General features: G+C 35.3%; 1 protein-coding gene across 5 annotated transcripts in view; it reads left to right on the top strand.

Moving 5' to 3' along the window:
* ATP13A3 (ATPase 13A3) overlaps positions 1–19,136 on the top strand; it is a 79,493-nt gene that overhangs the window by 15,809 nt on the left and 44,548 nt on the right. For 4 of the 5 annotated variants that reach the window (XM_086399175.1, XM_086399154.1, XM_086399162.1 and 1 more), the window contains 10 exons: positions 5,874–5,972; positions 6,435–6,608; positions 7,475–7,657; positions 7,950–8,020; positions 9,781–9,861; positions 11,031–11,100; positions 13,829–13,963; positions 14,642–14,714; positions 17,571–17,702; positions 18,856–19,035. In XM_086399175.1, the coding sequence (XP_086255301.1) occupies positions 5,922–5,972; positions 6,435–6,608; positions 7,475–7,657; positions 7,950–8,020; positions 9,781–9,861; positions 11,031–11,100; positions 13,829–13,963; positions 14,642–14,714; positions 17,571–17,702; positions 18,856–19,035 (1,150 nt within the window). In that variant the 5' untranslated portion in view covers positions 5,874–5,921. The remainder of the gene's footprint in view (positions 1–5,873; positions 5,973–6,434; positions 6,609–7,474; positions 7,658–7,949; positions 8,021–9,780; positions 9,862–11,030; positions 11,101–13,828; positions 13,964–14,641; positions 14,715–17,570; positions 17,703–18,855; positions 19,036–19,136) is intronic. The other variant, XM_086399169.1, reaches the window with a different exon arrangement.

The following is a 19,136-nucleotide window of genomic DNA, read 5'->3' as shown; positions in this document are numbered from 1 at the left end:
TATGTGAAAAGTGAAATCTTGGTAATTTCCTTTGAAGTATAGTATGTCTAAAGAGACTAGTAATTGGTGACTTTTAGAGAAACTTTTAATTTGAATTACTTAAATTATTTTTACTATTTCAACTTTGGTAAAACTTGGTAAGACATAAGAATTTTGCCTTAAAAAGTAAGTTAAATTTCAGAAAAATAACACTTGTAAAATGAGTAATGAGGTAATATGGTCAAGAATTATGTTTAAATAAGTGGGAATTCAGATTGTTCTAAGCAGTGCATCATGTAATAGCTCATTTAAGTATTTTTGCTGTGGTCATATGAGATGAAAATGTAGTTATCTTGGACTAATGTGTATTCTCTCAGATATTTTAAATAGTTATGAGTATATGAAATTAATGAAAACATTGATTTTTAATGGTAATTCTTTTTCTAAAATTATAAAAGCATGCTTATTTATCTACAAATATATTCTGTGTTGAAAAATTAGAACTTATGTAAGTGAGAAAGTGCATCAATATTTGTAGGCAATGGATAAAAGACGAGAGTGAAGAAGGATTAGATTCAAAACCCAGGAATAAGAGTTTATGGATAATACCTGATACATAATACATTGAGTCAGTAGATTTGGGACTCAGAGGCAGAGTCCTCAGGATCTTATCCCTTCATGCCAGGAATGACTGTTCTCTGAAAATTTTCTTCTGTTTTCACCTCAGATGGGTGGCTTTTTTAAAAAAATTATTTTATTCAAGTATGGTTGATTTACAGTGTTGTGTTAATTTCTGCTGTATAGCAAAGTGATTCAGTTATTCACACACACACATATACATTCTTTTTCACATTCTTTTCCATTATGGTTTATCACAAGATATTGAATATGGTTCCCTGTGTTATACAGTAGGTCTTTGTTGTTTATCCATTGTATATATAATAGTTTGTATCTTCTAATCCCAAACTCTCAATCCATCTTTTATACATATTAAAAAGTAGGAAGAATAGAATAGTATCATTATTAAAGAGTAGAATAATTAGTATAATGAACTCTAATGGACCATCACTGAGCTTTTAAGTGAGCTTTAGTAGTTACCAACTCATGGCCATTCCCTGGTCCATAATAATTTAAAAGAAAAAAATTTTTTTTGGAAGTAAGTTCAGACCTGCAAAAAAGTTGGTATGTTTGTATAAAGTTGCTTGTTGGTTCCTTGATTCTCCTTCTGATGTCTGCATAATCTAAAGCAGTGTCTCCTGCCATAGTGCTAATATTGATAATTGTACCCCCCACCCCCACGTGCAATCAGAAATGATACTTTTATTGATGTCAAAGAACCAGCTTTTTTTCTTTAATTTCATTTATTTCTTCTCTAAATTTTAGTCTTTCTCTTAATTGCTTACACTGGGTATTCCTTACCGTTCTTTTCCTGCTTTCTTAAGAACCTTATGAGAGAGTGCTTTCCTTTCTCAGTGTTCTCTGTGCTGTTGTTGTATATAATTACCCACATAGTTACCATGTCTGGTTTTTTCAGTCCTTTGTAGAGATCTGTATTACCATCAGTTATCTTTTTTACCCCCTGTGTCTGAGGACTTCCTTTAACTTTTTATAGTGTAGGTTTGCTGTTGGTGAATTTTTACCAGCTTTTATATCTGAGAAAGACTTAGTTCAATTTTGATTTTGGAAGATATTTTTTTGCTGGGTATAGAATTCTCATCATAGTTTCTTTTTCTTAACACTTGAAAGATCTTGCTCTATCTTTTTACCTGCATTGTTTTTAGCAAAAAATTTAATGTCATTTTAAATTTATTTTCATTACAATTTTGAGCAGTTTGATAGTGATATACCTTGATGTAATTTCTTAATGTTTTTGCTTAGTGTTGGTTGAACTTCTTGGATCTCTGGGTTTATAGCTTTTCATATAATCTGGAAATTTTGGGGCCATTATAGAATTATTTATTTTTTGTTCCTTTCTACCTTATGTGTATATCAGAGTACTTGAGGTTGTTTCACAGCTTATTGATGCTGTTATGCTAGCTTTTCCCCCCCTCCTTAGTCTATTTTTTCCTCTCACTTTTTAATTTTCAATATTTCTGTTACTTTGTCTTCAAGTTCATTGATTTTTTTCCCCAGTAATATCTAATTTGCTGTTAATTCCATCTAGTATATTTTTCATCTCAGATATTATACTTTTTATTTTGTGTTCAGTTTGGTTATTTTTTATATCTTTCATGTGTCGGCTTCACATGATTAGTCTTTCCTCTTGTTTTTTGAACATGTGGACTACAGTTACAGCAGTTGTTTTAATGGCCTTGTCTACCAATTCTGTTACCTCTGTCAGTTCTAGGTCCTCTTTTGTCCATTGATTTTTCTCATTATGGGATGTCTCTTTTTGGTTCTTTGTAAGACTGTTAAGTTTCAATTGGATAGATAGCAGACATGGTAACTAGATAGTTTGCATTCCTGTAAATCTCCTTGGACTGTGTTCTGTGAAGCATTTACTTGGAAACAATTTTATTCTTTAAAGTCCTAGAAGTTTTGTTTGGCAGGACCAGAGTAGCTTTTAGTTTGGGGCTAATTTGAACCTACTACTGAAGCAAGGTGAAAGTCGCTCAGTCACGACTTTTTGAGAAAAGTCAGACTCTCAGTCTGACTCTTTGTGATCCCATGGAATTCTCCAGGCGAGAAAACTGGAGTGGGTAGCCTTTCTGTTCTCCAGGGGATCTTCCCAGCCAGGTCTCCCGCGTTGCAGGCGGATTCTTTACCAACTGAGCTACCAGGGAAACCCACTGAAGCAAAATCCTCTGGGTCCTCCTGATTCCACGCAACTAATGAGGTTTTCCATTGTGGTTGGTGGGAACAGGTACTCTCCCCCATGTGAACCTGATGCATTCTTCCCTTAAAACCTTTTGAATGGCTTTCTCCTGGTCTTGGTAGTTTTCTCACACAGAAATGCTGATCAGTATTCAATTGAAGACTTGAGAAGAGTCCCCATGTTGCAAATTTTTAGTGTTCATTCTCTGTACACACCTCTTCTCTGGTAATCTGCCTTGCAAACCCAGTCACTTTGGCACTTCCTTAGACTCACAGCTTCATCTCTTCAACTCGGTTGATTGCTGGGCTCCCCCTAGGTTCCCTGTCCTACCTTTTTTTTGTGTGGCATCCTGTAATTACTCAGTTTGTAAACTGGGACAATTCTAGAGCTCACCTAGATACTTCCCATTTTTATATCAGTTTCTTCCGTTGAGTGAAACAGTTGTCAACAGTTGAAAGAAATGGTGACACAGTTGAAAGTGACAGCGTTTTTTTCTTGGCTCAAAAATTACTGCAGACAGTGACTGCAGCCATGAAATAAAAGACGTTTGCTCCTTGGAAGAAAAGCTATGACAAACCTAGACAGTGTATTAAAAAGCAGAGACATTACTTTGCTGACAAAGGTCCATCTAGTCAAAGCTATGGTTTTTCCAGTAGTCATGTATGGATGTGACAGTTGGACCATGAAGAAAGCTGAACTCCGAAGAATTGATGCTTTTGAACTGTGGTGTTGGAGAAGACTCTTGAGAGTCCCTTGGACTGTAAGGAGATCCAACCAGTCAATCCTAAAGGAAATCAACCCTGAGTATTCATTGGAAGGACTGATGCTGAAACTGAAGCTCCAGTACTTTGGCCACCTGATGAAAAGAGCTGACTCATTTGAAAAGACCCTGATGCTGGGAAAGATTGAAGGCGGGAGGAGAAGGAAACGACAGAGGATGAGATGGTTGGATGGTATCACTGATTCGATGGACATGAGTTTGAGCAAGGTCCAGGAGATGGTGAAGGACAGGGAAGTCTGGCGTGCTGCAGTTCATGGGTTCGCAGAGACTTGGACATGACTGAATGCCTAAACAACAACAAGTTTGGTTGACGTCCAGTTCCTTGAAAACTATATAGTTTTAGATATTTTATTAATTTTGTTATTTTATTGGGTTGGCAAAAAAGTTCATTTGGGTTTTCCATAATATCTTACGGAAAAACCCAAATGAACTTTCTGGCCAACCCAGTAGTTAGGATGGCTAGTCTGGTCTGTCTTTACATCTTGGTTGGAAGCAGAACTCTCTTCCATTTAAGTATTTGAATAAGTTCTTCCCCTCAAGAAGCATATTTTAGGTGGTGATGGGAAATGGGTGTCAGAATTATATGTTTTGGTTGTTAAAAATGACTCTGGGAAATCCTGAGTGATGATCCTGAGATTCAGGCCAGGATTTAAGGAAGGAGCACAGATTAAAGGGTAAGAACCCCAGATTGGATTCTTTAGTGGGGACAGTGTCAGAGCAGAGAGTTCCTTTGCCTTATGCTTTGAAGGTAGGCATGTGTACCTTTGAAACCTTGCAGGATTGGACTAAACCTTACAGGCTCAGGCAGCAACAGCTGACCTTTTCTGCACGGAAAGAGGTTGGATTTGCTCATTCTGCATGTAATCTATGGCATCAGGTGTATAGCCCTTGAGAACAACTGCTACCTCAGGTCATATTGATTTGATGGGACAAGCTTACATTGGTGGGATGACTCTAATATTGTACTTTTTTAGGGCTGCAACACACCCTAGTGTGAGAAGAAATTGTCACTAAGTTACCTAAAAGGTTTTGGATGATAATGTGACTTGCTTTCCTCTGAAAAACAGGATAACTCTGAGGCTTCTTTTCTAAGATGGCACCAAGTCCAATGTATATTGTGTGTGTGTATGTGTGTGTGTTTGTCATCAAATTCTTGCATTTTATTTCTGTGGAAAGTCCTGACTCTACTTAACCTCTGGCCCTGTCTTCAGGGCTACCACAAGGTAGAGAAACTTTGAGTGCCCATTCAGGACACATCAGTGTTTTTTATTGGTCATTTTCTTGATGACATAAATCAGGAGATTTCAGTAGTCTGATGTGGGGGATTAAGTTGAAATTCTGCAGTTGGTTTACTTTGCTATTAATTCATATCAGATAAACATTATATAGCTAAATTCTTTATTAGGTCACTCAGGAAGTATTTCTTGAGTACCAGCCATGTGTCAGGATTGTGCTGTCCACCAGGTAGATGAGTGGAGGCATGGCATCTGGAATGAGGGAGGTAACATTTGCACTGTGTTCTGCAGAGGTCAGCCATGTCTAAAGCAGTGGCTCTCAAACTCATCCACCTCAGGGCTCAGACCTTTTTACATTCTTGAAAATTATTGTGAACTCTAAGAAGATTTTGTTTATATGGATTATATCTGTTATTGCCATATAGATCTTTAAGAATATTAACTTACTGAAGCAGTAATAGATAAGTACATTTTCCCAAATAAATATATATATTTTCCAGAATCCAAAAAAAAAAAGCAAGAAAACCTGCATTGTTTTACATTTTGCAGCTCTCTTTAATGTTTGAATTTAATCTTTTTTTAGTACAGGAGATTTTTTTTGTCAATGAGCTCAATAAAGTTTCTCCTAGAAATGAGCATCATGGGTAGTCAGGAACAATAAGATTACTCAGTGGACTTGGAATCAGGGTGGTCTCCAGTAGGGGTCCACGTGCATTAGAGATTGACCATTGGCCAGGGATTGCCATACATGTGATAGGTGCTCAGTAGATGAGTATGGAGAGTGAAAAAGGAAAATACTGTAATTTCTCTTAGAATTTAAATGACTTAGCAGCAGGGCTAGTGCTAGTATAAATTAATTAGTGAAATATATCAAGTTTTATGATAGTAGTAAGTCATTCAGTTTCAAGAATTGGCACACCATTGAAAATGTTACGAGAATCAGTTAGCACTTTAGTGATTACTTAAATATCAGTTAAACTTTTATCCAAACAAGAAGTCTGATAGTATGCAGTTACTATAAGATACTATAATCTACTAAGATGTTTGTTCCTCTTTCCCTCAGTTATCTTCAATTGTTCTGAAGCACACGACCTTTCCAACCACTGTAGATATGGACAAAGAAGAAAGAAAGATTATCAACCAGGGTCAGGAAGATGAAATGGTAACCAGTTTTTACAATTTACTTGTGAAGTGTGAGTTTATTTTTCTAGGGAAGTAGAAAAGTACATTTAAAAAAACACTAAAATAAAATACAATAAAACAGCAGCTAAGTCAGTGTGATTTTTTTCCCCTTCTGGCTGTGTTTTTGAATTGGGATTATGTAATACCTCTGGTATTAGTATGTTCTTGTATGGTTCTAGTGTGCTTCGTATTTCACTTGTGAACTGTTAAAACTCAGAGGAAAATGTTTTTTCATTTGATATAACTTAAGAAGTTATGTTAGCTAATGCTTATATATAGTCCTAAATGCAAAATTTCTAATTTTTCCTTTATAAGAAAGTTTAAAATCAGCTTAGTAAAACTCAACTCTTTCTTGGTGGTGTATGTAGGGGAAAGATAGGGTTGTTATGTTGGAACTCTCATAACATTTGATATGTGATTATTAATCACTGTGTCCATGCAGGAGATTTACGGCTATAATTTGTGTCGCTGGAAGCTTGCCATCATTTCTCTTGGAGTGGTGTGTACCGGTGGCTTTCTTCTCCTGCTCCTCTATTGGATGCCCGAGTGGCGGGTGAAGGTGACCTGTGTGAGAGCTGCAATCAAAGACTGTGAAGTGGTGCTGCTGAGGACTACTGTAAGTCCACAGGATTACTTGTAGTGAATTATTTGTGGGGTAGAATGATGTGTTTATGTGTATTCTGTTCAAAATAAAATATGATGAGAACATCATTGCTAGGATACAATGAGAAATACTAATCCTGGTATTTCTAAAGCATTTGTGTTCCAAGTGACTAATATCCCAGTGATTTGAGTTTAAAGGAATCTTGAAAGTGAAAAAAAAAAGTGAAAGTGTTAGTCACTCAGTCGTGTCTGACCCCTCGTGAACCCATGAACTATAGCCCACTAGGCTGTCCTCTGTCCATGGACTTCTTCAGGCAAGAATACTGGGTGGGTAGCCATTCCCTTTTCCAGGAGATCTTCCCGACCCAGGAATGGAACCCAGCTCTCCAGCATTGCAGTGGATTCTTTACTGTCTGAGCCACTCAAATCTACCCTTTTTTATAGCTCTTGATGCACTGAGAGATTAGATAGATGGCTGGTCTGTCAAGGTTACCCGAAAGGGCTGTATCCCAGATCTCTTCTACTGTGCAGTGCTGCTGCTCCCCAGGTTTTGTTTTGTAATCCTACTTGGAAGCATTTTATAAGAGGCTTTAATACCCAGTCTCAGTATGTAGGTGGATTAAATCAAGAAATTATGCATAATCTTTTATGAGATCCTCTATCAGTAAAGAATGACGTATATAAAATGCTAAGCGATCAAGAACACTTTATGTTTGAATTTGTGCATCTTCATGAAATGGTTTAATATTTAGTGAGTAGAAAGTGACGCTTTCTCATTTAGAGATTAGTGTTAATAAATAATATATCGTGTAAAGAATGGAAACTGTATATATGATTATATATAATTGACTCTTTACCCTTATTCCTTTCTCTTTGAAGGATGAATTCAGAACGTGGTTTTGTGCAAAAGTTCGCTTCCTTTCTCTAGAAACTCCCCCATTTTCAAGTTCAAAATCTCTGGTTAATAAAGTTTCAAATGGCCATGCAGTTCACTTAACTGAAAATCTGGCTGAAGAGAATAGGCTTGAGATGAATAAATACTCACAGCCTCAGTCACAACAGGTATTGTGATCTTATTCTCAATGTTTCTTTAAAAACTGGAATTGTTACATTTTATGCTACTGTAGATAGTCTATAATTTTGTACTTATTTTTAAGATAAAACTATATGCATATAAAATACCCGTTTATCACTATATGTAAACATTTTAAATATTTACTAGAAGAAATGGATTATGTCACATGTGATTGCTTTAATTTTAATAGTTGTTATATGCTAAATTTGTGTTAGTAAACTTAATTATTAACAAGTGATGATAATGCTTTTTGATGTAACCTTTTTATATGTTCTACAGGTTCGCTATTTCACCCACCATAGTATGAAATACTTCTGGAATGATACCCTTCACAGTTTTGATTTCTTAAAGTAAGTATTCTTCTTTTGTTTGGATTGTATGAGTGTCTTGATTATGTTTTAGATAGAAAATAATTCATTTTAGTGTTATATAAGATGGAAGATTTCCCTTCACTTAATTTTAATAACTCCCTGGTGGTGTTTGAATACTCAGTAATAACTCAGTAACCAGTTTAGAATAAACCCCATCTGCAAGTTGTATCCTGGCAAAATTGACACAAAAGTTAAAAGCACCATGCTCCCAAAATCCAGTCTGAGTCCTTTTCTTTTTGAGGATTCATCTCAGAGTAAATTTTGAGTATACCTTTTAGCCTGCCAGAGTATCTGAATTATCACCTCTCAATTTGCTGATGGTTTCATCCATTTGTATTCAGTACTTGAGGGATGGAGTAATAGACAAACATTAAATTTAACTTTCATATGTGGATAAAGATGGGACATGGTCAAATGTGTTAAGCCTTGGGTAGGACAAATTGGAATAATTCTTAAAATTTCATTTTTATGGAGACTTCAAGTTACATCAGGACTGAATTTACTAGGATTTTATTTATTTATTTTTGGTTGCACCACACAACTTGTGGGGTCTCACTTCCCTCACCAAGGATTGAACCTGGGCCACTGCAGTGAAAGCCCAAAACTAACCACTAGGAAACCAGGGAATTCCTTTAGGGTTTTATTTTTATTGCTGTTAAAGTGATTATAGTAAATACCCATTAAGTGTTCTTGCTTGAGAGTGGCAAAGGAATTCTTAATATTAGCAGTAAAAAGAGAATCACCTTATGAACATTTAAAATATTCATGCTTGGACTTTTTCCCTTAGACATTTCCTAAAGAATTAGATAATTCCTAAAGAATATTGCTAGTATTCCTGAAGAATTGGAATATTATGGAATGGAGCAGGGGAGTTCCACCTGCCTAGTTGTAAAGACCATTCCTAGTTAAGAACCATTGCTTATTTTTTAGAGAATACTCCCAGTGAACTGTCATTTTGTGCTTAAAAAATTTTTGACTTGGAGTGCCCTGGGGGAAAATAGCAAACATGTTTGCTGTGTAGCCTTTGCCAACCATAGCAACTTGTAGGATTTAAACTTATTCCAATGATAGCAGTTAATTAGGGAGCTTAGTTTTTTCTTTTGGAAAAAGTAGAAAAAGATTGGAGTTAAATGATGTGTTAGATTCTCTATAGAGTTTTTGGGAATAGTATCTCAGTTAAAATAAGCCTTGAGAGGAAAGCAGGTATGTTAGTCGAATCCCAGTTTTAATCATTACAGATTTTAGACATTGTCTGTGACTTAGACGGATTCTGCACTTCTCCTTAATGAGAGAAGAATTCAGATTGATGCTTTTTGTAGAAAGAAAAATAACTGAGTAGGACTTACTAGTGTGAAGCTTCAACATTTAAGAAGGGAAACTTGATAAAAAGTAAAGTTTGAAACACTTGAGTTAGTCATACTTTACCTTTAATTTTTTTGGTTATTAACTGTTACAGCTTTGGCACAGACTTAAAGGATAATAATATTGTTATATAATCTTATCCCGTGATAGATACATTGTGTAGCTTAGAAGTTGCCACATTTGAGATTTAGGCCTTTTATTACTGTTTATCTTAGGAAGTAGAAATTTAAAAATTGTCATCCATTGTCTCAGTTTTTGTTAGGGGTTTCTATTTGTAAGGAAATCACACTTTAAAATCAGAAATATAGAAAAATGAGGCATTAAGAAATTTGGATATTTTAAACTTTGTTTAAAGTAAAAACTTTGGATTTATTTAGGGGACTGGATGAAGGTGTTTCTTGTACGTCAATTTATGAAAAGCATAGTGCAGGACTGACAAAGGGGATGCATGCCTACAGGTAATCTTTATCCAACTAAAGTTAGCTCTATTATCAAAATTCCGAAATAAAGTAGTATATATAGTTTACCCTTTTACCATATAGTTGTAATGTTAACAATTATTTAAATATTATGACATAGTAATTGACAGCTTATTGATATTTTATTTGGGTGAGACTCTTCAGTTTAAGAATTATAAAAGTGTTGAAGCCGATTTTGAAGTGAATATCCCTGAAAATATACTGTATTTCATCATTTCTAAGGTGCACACTTTCCTACATTTTAACATCTCTAAAAGGAGGGTGTGTCATACAGTGGGTGAAGTGTCACCCTTTACTTGACAGCATTTTAATCTTTCTTGATAGTACATAAAATCATGGAATGTCTTACAATTGATAGCATCTTCGATTTACTGAAATATTGGGAATTGTAAGCATGAGCTCAGATGTACTAAAATGAAAATTTGTAAATTGGGAGACAATATCTTTTTTATAGTGTTATTCTTTGCTAAGGTATAAAAGTATACCAGTGTATTATGTATTGTAAAGATAATGCCGTTTTCAAATTAAATTAGGAATTTTTTTGTACTTCTGTAGCATGTTCTTTTAAAGGGTTGCAATATAAATTCATTCATTCAGACTTCTGCTTCATAAAACACGAGAATTAATTTATCATCTAGAAAGTACTATTATAAGGAATTTAAGTGGAAGGTTTTAAGCAACTTTTCTTAAGCATTAAAAAAAAGTCTCCAAATGTATGCTGTTTTGAAATAAACATTTTTAGTGCAGTATTCTTATTAGAAAAATAGTATAGGACACCTCAAATTACTTATGTAGTCTCTTGAAAAAATTAATTGCAGTTCAGAATTGTTGAGCTGTATTGTGTTTATGGGTGGAAAAGAAGATCTTTTGCTGATATGGTTTATTGTAGATTAGTGGGAGAGGTACTTGTCACAAAAAGGATAAAATAATAACAGTGTAGTTATCCAATATTGACTATGTTGATTTAAATACTGTAGATAGAGAATTTAAATTGTAGAAGACAACTGTTTAGAAAAACGAATGTTTAAGTTCCAGAATTTAGGAGCAGTTGGTGTTTTGAGCCTTATCTAATGCAGTGCCTTTGGTAAATTGTACTGTTATAATACAATATAATGTAATATTATTGTTATTATATTTTCCTGTTATAGAAAATTGCTTTATGGAGTAAATGAAATTGCTGTGAAAGTGCCTTCAGTTTTTAAGCTCCTGGTTAAGGAGGTAAGACAACTGTACCTGTCTTAACATTTGTGATCAATAGGTTTGTCAGTTGAAAAGAGTCAGGATTTAAGTAATAAGAAGATATTCTTGTTTTTTCATTTCCTAACTTCTCTTTGCTTATTTTTTTACTTGGAAGGTCAGAAAGATCTTTCTCCAGTAGATCAGTCATTTGGGGGCATGATTACTTTTTTATTTTGTCTGATTTGTTTGCTTTTCTTGTCGGTAGATTTTTTTCTTATTCTCAGGAGGTTGTGCATCTAAACCGTGCCCTATTTTGCAGATGTGTACCTCTGTCTGCCCCCCCACCCCCCAATTTTAAAAATAATTTATCATGTTTTCTTCATGTGGTACACTCTTAGTGACTAGGCCTCATGCCAGATGTTTGGAATAAAAACATAACATGATGAGTGACAGTGAGGAACTTGCACTTTAGCCTAGGGGGAATGCATGTCGGTAGTTACTGTAGTGGCTTCAGTCTGTAAGAGCCACAGAGGAGGTGTAAGTAAAGGGGTGCGGCATGTAAAGAAAGAGAGTGAGTGGCTTTGCCTGGGAGAGTTAGGCTCTCCAGTCTTCTTTCTGATTTTGGGCTAAAGATCAGAATTAGCTGTACTGGGTCAATACTTTGAGTAGAAGTTAGATTGCCTTCCATCATTTCTTGAGAGTAGCTGTGTAATGGAGCTTTAGAGCACAGCAACATGTAAGGAGTTGGAATTAGAAAGACTGGATTGTAACATGACTCCATCAGTAACTAGCTCTGATCATTAGAAGACTTGCTGCTCTTGTATTGGTAAAATAGTAGTAAATTGTAGTAAATCCTTTAATGGCCTTATTTGATTTTGAAGTAAAATAGGATTACGTATGTAAAAGTGCTTTGAAAAGTACAGAAACATCAATTTTAAGATATTGGAGATTATTAATGAAATTGATAAAAATACTATAAAATTTGGGTAGTCAAAGTCCTTTAGCAGGACTCCTTTTTTTTTTTTTTTGAAGTAAACCTGCCAATTGGTTTTTTATTGGCCAAATCAGATGCAAACATCTTTTAAATTTTTTTAGATTATGAAAGTATGATAACACCTTTACAGGAGACTTGGAAAATGCAGAAGAAAGTTACATATAGTTCCACTATACATTACAATTATTTTTTTAAGTAAATTAAGGTTTTAATTGGAGTTTTAATATCAAACTCTCAAAAATTAATAGAATAAATAGACAGAAAAGTAGAAGGATGTAGTAGACCTAAAAAGCAGTATGAACCAATTCAACATAGTAATAATTAAGATTTATATAATTTTCACATAACAGCAGGATACAAATTCTATACAAGTTCCCATAGACTATAAACCAGAAGACACTGGAACATATCCAGGGACATAAAACAAGGTGGAAAAATTTCATGGTCTAAAGGTATTGAAATCACACAGTCTGTTCTCTTTATCACTGTGGAATTATGTTAGAAATCAATATCGAAATATACTTGAAAATAACACACATACTTTCAAGTGCTATGTGATATTTACCGTTAGAGATCTTTGACTAAGCCATTAAAAGCCTCAGTAAAGTTAAAAGACTGAAAAAAATTCAGAAGGTGATTGCAGAGAAGAAAGGATTTAAATGAGAAATTAATATCAAAGATACTTTAAAGGTCTCATGTATTTGGAAATTGAATGTCCATGTTTAAATGATGGGTGTATGTAAGAAGCCATAGCAAGGAAAGTTAGAAAATATTTGTAATAGAATAAAAATGAAAAGAGAATTTATCAGAATTTGTTGCATGCAACTGAAGCTGCTCAATGCAACTGAATGTGGAGTCTTGAATAAGGTATGAAAACAAAAGAATGGACAGTAGCATAAAATTTTGTGAAATTTGAACAAAATCTGTGCTTTTGTTAATAATACTGTATCACATGTTAATTTCCTGGGTTGTTTTTTTTTTTAATATTTCTTTATATTCTCAGAATTGGATTCGAAATTTCAAACCTCTGTCAAATTTTTTTTTTTAAGTCACTGAAATAATAAGTGTGGAAGTGCACACATGCACATGTTTTCATCCACCCAGCCAGCCTATGTTTTTTGGTTGGTGCATTTAATCCATTTATATTTAAGGTAATTATCACTATGGGTGATTCTGTCACTAATGGTTTTGGGTTTTATTTTTGTAGGTATTTTCTGCTTCTTGTGTTTAGCAGGACGCCTTATCTTTTTTTTTTTTTTTTCATTCAGGTTTTAATCCTTATTTCCTTAGAGAAAGCAAAGCAGTGTAACTTATCTCATATTTGTCTTCTCTTTGGACTTCAGTGAACTTTTGACTTATAACTAAATTAGTGTTTCAGGTTCATAATAAGTAAGTGTTTGTTCCATTTGGTAAAACATTTTGTACTCTTTTGCAGCACAGTAATTATTGAAAGTAAATGTGCTTTATTCCTAAGGCAAAGTGAAAAACAGCTAAATTCACACATTTTAGCTGTTTCTAGCTGAATCTGTATTTGGGTTTGGTATCAATGTAACGGGATGCTCCCGATTTCAGTTAAGCTTACTTAGTCAAATTCTAGTAATTTAATGATTCTTTTCTAAAAAGGTAGTATCTTGCTCTACTCTTTGGGTAGTTAGTTACATGTTGCCCTAGGGTACTATAGAGCTTATCCTATTAGTATCATGTTAGTTATTTCTTAAATCTGTATGGTTTTAAATATCTCATTCAGTTTGACTTAAAATTTTTGTTTTTTAGGTTCTCAACCCATTTTACATTTTCCAGTTGTTCAGTGTTATACTCTGGAGCACAGATGAATACTATTACTATGCTATAGCCATTGTGATTATGTCTGTAGTATCAATTATAAGCTCCCTGTATGCCATAAGAAAGGTGAGTCCAATTTATTATGGTTTTCACAACTGTATTTGTACTTTGTAATAACACATAAGGTGTGCAGAATGATGTTTGGTATAAAGCACGTTCTTGATACAGTTTTTCTTTTAGTTATGTGAATATGTACTCCTTTGCCCTCTTTTTGAGGTGGGGGAAGGCAGATGCTTTTTAAAGTCGGAGTATCACTTGATTGCTTTGGGACTGTAGGGGTCTCTAGTTGCTTATCTTAGACTGGAATACTGGAGGGCTGAATCTCCTGTTTTTAGGCCTGTCTTGTTAAAATGCTTCTTATTTTGTTTGGGGCTGAAACATGGAATGATCTTTGAATCTTTTGGTCTTGACCTTTTTAAAGGTAGAGTAATATGTGTTTATTATATTAGCTTGTGTGCTAAGTCACTTCAGTCATGTCTGACTCTTTGTGCCCCATGGACTGTAGCCCACCAGACTCCTGTCCATGGGATCATCTAGGCAAGTATACTGGAATGGGTTGCCATTTCTGCCTCCAGGGGCTGTTCCTGACCCAGGTATCGAACCCGAGTCTTGCATCTCCTGCATTGCAGGCGGGTTCTTTACCACTATATATTAGCTTAGCTTATTTTATATTACCCTTGCTTTCTAATAGATTGAGGAGTGAGTTTATATTAATGAATTCAAAATTTTTTTCCTCTGATTCAGCAATATATTATGTTACATGACATGGTGGCGGCTCACAGTACTGTGAGAGTTTCAGTTTGCAGAGTAAATGAAGGTAAGTACTTCAGTTTACTCTTAGAAAAGTAAATAGAAAAAAATATCCACTGTGCACTAATGTGTGAAGCAAGCCCAGTATATTATGCATATACACGTAGTTCCATAAGAAACAAAAGTGTGTGTTTGGATTTATAGTCATGTCTCTGTATCAAGTTCATTCATTTAGCCACTATACTAGGCTCTCAGGATGGACATAGTCCTTGCATCATTGAACTTCAGTCTAGTTGGAAAGACAGATGAAAAACAGAACAATGAAGTGTGATAAATGATAGGGAGAGTTCAGGGAACTTAGATGTTAGAGCTCATTTAATATAGGTGTCTTCTATATAGACATCCTTCTAATATAGGATGGCTGCTTTGAACAAGTATATATATTTTATTTTATTTATTTTTAATTTTTAATTTAATTTTTTAACTTTACAATATTGTATTGGTTTTGCCATATATCAACATGAATCCGCCACAGGTATACATGTGTTCCCCATCCTGAACTCTCCTCCCTCCTCCCTCCTCCCTCCCTATACCATCCCTCTGGGTCGTAAATGATTGAATTAGCCAGATAAAGTATAGGTGAGAAAGTGATAAGGCAGGGTTGATGTGAGAGTTGGACTGTGAAGAAAGCTGAGCGCCGAACAATTGATGCTTTTGAACTGTGGTGTCGGAGAAGACTCTTGAGAGTCCTTTGGCCTGCAAGAGGATCCAACCAGTCCATTCTAAAGGAGATCAGCCCTGGGTATTCTTTGGAAGGAATGATGCTAAAGCTGAAACTCCAGTACTTTGGCCACCTCATGCGAAGAGTTGACTCATTGGAAAAGACTCTGATGCTGGGAGGGATTGGGGGCAGGAGGAAAAGGGGACGACAGAGGATGAGATGGCTGGATGGCATCACCGACTCAATGGACATATGTTTGAGTGAACTCTGGGAGTTGATGATAGATAGGGAGGCCTGGCGTGCTGCGATTCATGGGGTCGCAAAGAGTCGGACACAACTGAGCAACTGAACTGAACTGAAAGGGAAATAAGAGGATTCTAGTGCCCAAAGGCCTGGAAATTAAAGAGAGTTTGTTCATTGCAATAACTGGAAGAAATTCAGTGTGGCAGATGCAGCATTTAGAGGGTAGACAGTCTTTTAAGGCTTGTGAAGGAATTTGGACTCTCCCAAAAGGCAGTGGAAAGACATTCAAGGGTTTTAAGCAGGAGAGTGATAGGATCATATTTGCCTATTTGAAAAAATTCTTCCGATTGCCATATTCAGACTTACTTAGAAGGAAGTAATATTGAAGGCATGAAATGAATCAGCGTGAGGGTTGTGGAGATGGAGGGTAGAGAGATGGCTTTGAAAGATACTTAAATGTGGGCATTGAACAAGATTTGCTGATAGAGTGGTGTCAGGCTGGCGGGGGATGGATGTTGGTGTCATTTAATTAAATAGGGAACACTGGAGGAGAAGCAAAATTGTAGGGAAGGATAATGTTTTGGACACATTGGTTTGTCTGGTGAGGTATGGAAGAGGTTAAGGATACAGGGGAGGCAACTCAGTATCATGGGTCTTGGAGACAGCAGCCTCTTTGATTTATCAGGAAAACCAGATCAGTCTGCATTCTCTTCAACTTGATATCCCTCATCCAAGTGTGAACCCAAGTTAGCCTAGCAGGTTGTTTTCTTCTTTGTGCTTCTTGGTCACTTGCTACTTTAGCTGATAATATCACCTTTCCTAGCTGCAGTCCTAAGATGTGTGGTTTATTGGTGTTCTCCCCTTCCCACTCTGCCACTGCCAAAGATGCTGGGCATCTCTCAATGTATTTCTTCCTTACCCCCTCAGTAGTCCAACAGATTATTGATACTTAGTTTCCCATATACCTAAGGGTTAGAATTTCAAGTGGCAGGAGGGTATTGAGTCAAGTTTTTAAAATAAAGGATCATATTAAGAAATGAAGAGTATTATACTTAATACATGCTAAATAACTTTAGAATTCTTTGCTCTTAGCTTAGTAAACTACTTATACCTTTTTTTTTTTTAAGAAAGAAAAGAATATTTGTCCTAAGGGCCAACATCACAAACAGTAGTTTTCTCCTCATCCATCTTTGCTTAAAAACTAGTAGTGTAAGTCTCTTCTAAGCATAGTTTAATAAAATCTAGGGGTAGGGGAAGAAAGAATGCCCAAATATAAGGCCACCTTTTACTTGAGAAGATCTTGGAAAAAGTGTTTAACTAACTTGAATATAATACATAAATTTCTAAGGAAATAATGAACTATATATGATAGTTTTATTTTATACATTTATTTGAAATAATGTCTGAGATATTTGGAACTATTTTAGAAATATTGAGAAGACAATGAAACAATATGGATTATAAATAGTAGCCGTAAGGAAAAGAGTGCTGTTAGAAAAGAAAGTGCTAAAATTTCAGTGCTTTTCTCTGTTTCCAAGGGATTATAGAAATCTGAGGTTATGTACCTGTTGCAGGGGGGTGTCCTGGGTGGACTTACTGCCTGTTTAGCTCACAGGGCTGATAGCTAAGATTGACCATCCACTGTTGAAATGAGTGTTGAAATCCACCCATCTCTTAGCTTAGAGGGGACTTGGCATTAACTGTGTGCGCTTGGCGTACTATCCTGGGACAAACTAGCTGACACGTTATAGACACTGTGCTCTGTTAGCTTAAGGAATAATAATTTTGTCTGTCAGTACTCTTCATCTATTGAAATTTTCTTATTTAACTCCAGTATATTTTTAATGTCTTACTGAGATCAGGTGACCTTTGGATAGATCTTTAGTTTGTTGTATTTTTATTACAAGTTAAAGAATATTCTTTTCAGACCTTTCTTTGTTTTTCTTTCCTTAAATTCAGAAATAGAAGAGATCTTTTCTACAGACCTTGTGCCGGGAGATGTCATGGTCATTCCATTAAATGGGACAGTCATGCCTTGTGATGCAGTGCTTATTAATGGCACTTGTATTGTAAATGAAAGCATGTTAACAGGTAAACTAAATTAAATGAGTAAAAACTAGCTGAGTTGCTTATAATGATATTAGGACTAAGTAGTTACTGATTAAGCTTGTATCAGCATTAACTATGCAGTTTGTATCCTTTACTCACAAATGTCGTGTAATAGATATTGAAGTTTTTTTTTTTTTGAGGGGACCAAATCCTGCATTATACTCAGCTGTAATACTAAAGTATAATGCTGGTGCTTACATCTCTTGTCCAGCTTCTGTTAATTCTTCTGACAGGAGGAAATGCTTTATAAGAAGGGACTAGGAAAAAAGTTCTTTCCCCACAGCATATTTATTGCTGTTCACTTTGATGTGCAAAATGTAGGAATAAAAGAGTTGATATTTTTGTTAAATTGGGGAGAAATAGACTTCAAAATAACTTCCCTTTGGAAATTCAGAATCTAGAGGTAGAGCTTTATACCTTTTTATCATATGACTTTTTTAACTGTCATAGTCAGTCTGGCAAGAAAGTGATTCTTATATAATACATTTTTTAACTATTAAGAGTCTGTCTTAAAACACAGTCATGCACATAAACATCCCTGCACACTTGTTGCCCTTGACACAAGAAGTGTAGATGCTACAGAGCATAACATTGTAGCAGTAAAATGATTTGTCTGTTTGTTACTATTAGAGGATTACCGTACTCCTCTTTGCTCAGATGTCTGTTCTCTTTGTGTGTGTGTGTGTGTGTGTGTGTGTGTGTGTGTGTGTGTGTGTGTGTGTGTGTGTGTTGGGAGGTGAGGGCAGATAGGACTGGATCTTCACATGTTGTGTGTTCTTGGGGTTGCAGAGTGCTTCCCAAGTTAGTTCTCAGGGGTGCTGTGGTGATCACAGAACAGGTGCTGAGGTGATGACAACAACCTTGTCTTCTTATGAAACTTGATGTAATTATTTCCAAGTGATTACATTTGAGTCACAGATGACTTTCGAGAAATACTGTGGAAGACAAGATTTGCTATTTCTGGGTAAGGAAATTGGAAGACAAAAGGCTGATTGATTAAGCTGTATTATTCACATTTGAGAACTTTCAATAACTGTTGTCAACAGTATTTAACATTTAGTAAATGTAACAACTCAAGATTTGTATGTTTGATACTGATTTCTATGCTTTAATTTATGAATTTTTTTTTTAAAAGGAGAAAGTGTTCCGGTGACAAAAACTAATTTGCCAAATCCTTCAGTGGACATGAAAGGAACGAGAGATGAATTATATAGTCCAGAAACACATAGACGACATACTTTGTTTTGTGGGACAACTGTTATTCAGACTCGTTTCTACACTGGAGAACTTGTCAAAGCCATAGTAGTTAGAACAGGTAGAAAATACTTAATCTTTTCTTGCATGGTTTAGCACATTTGATGCTTATTGCATGTTTAAAAAGAGATTCTATTTTGAAAGATAATTGTCATTTTCTTA

The sequence above is a fragment of the Bos grunniens genome, chromosome 1 (genome assembly GCF_055505025.1).
Source record: "Bos grunniens cultivar Pamir isolate PY7600 chromosome 1, Bosgru_T2T1.0, whole genome shotgun sequence".
Taxonomy (NCBI): domain Eukaryota; kingdom Metazoa; phylum Chordata; class Mammalia; order Artiodactyla; family Bovidae; genus Bos; species Bos grunniens.
This window is presented reverse-complemented; position numbering and strand designations above follow the sequence as displayed.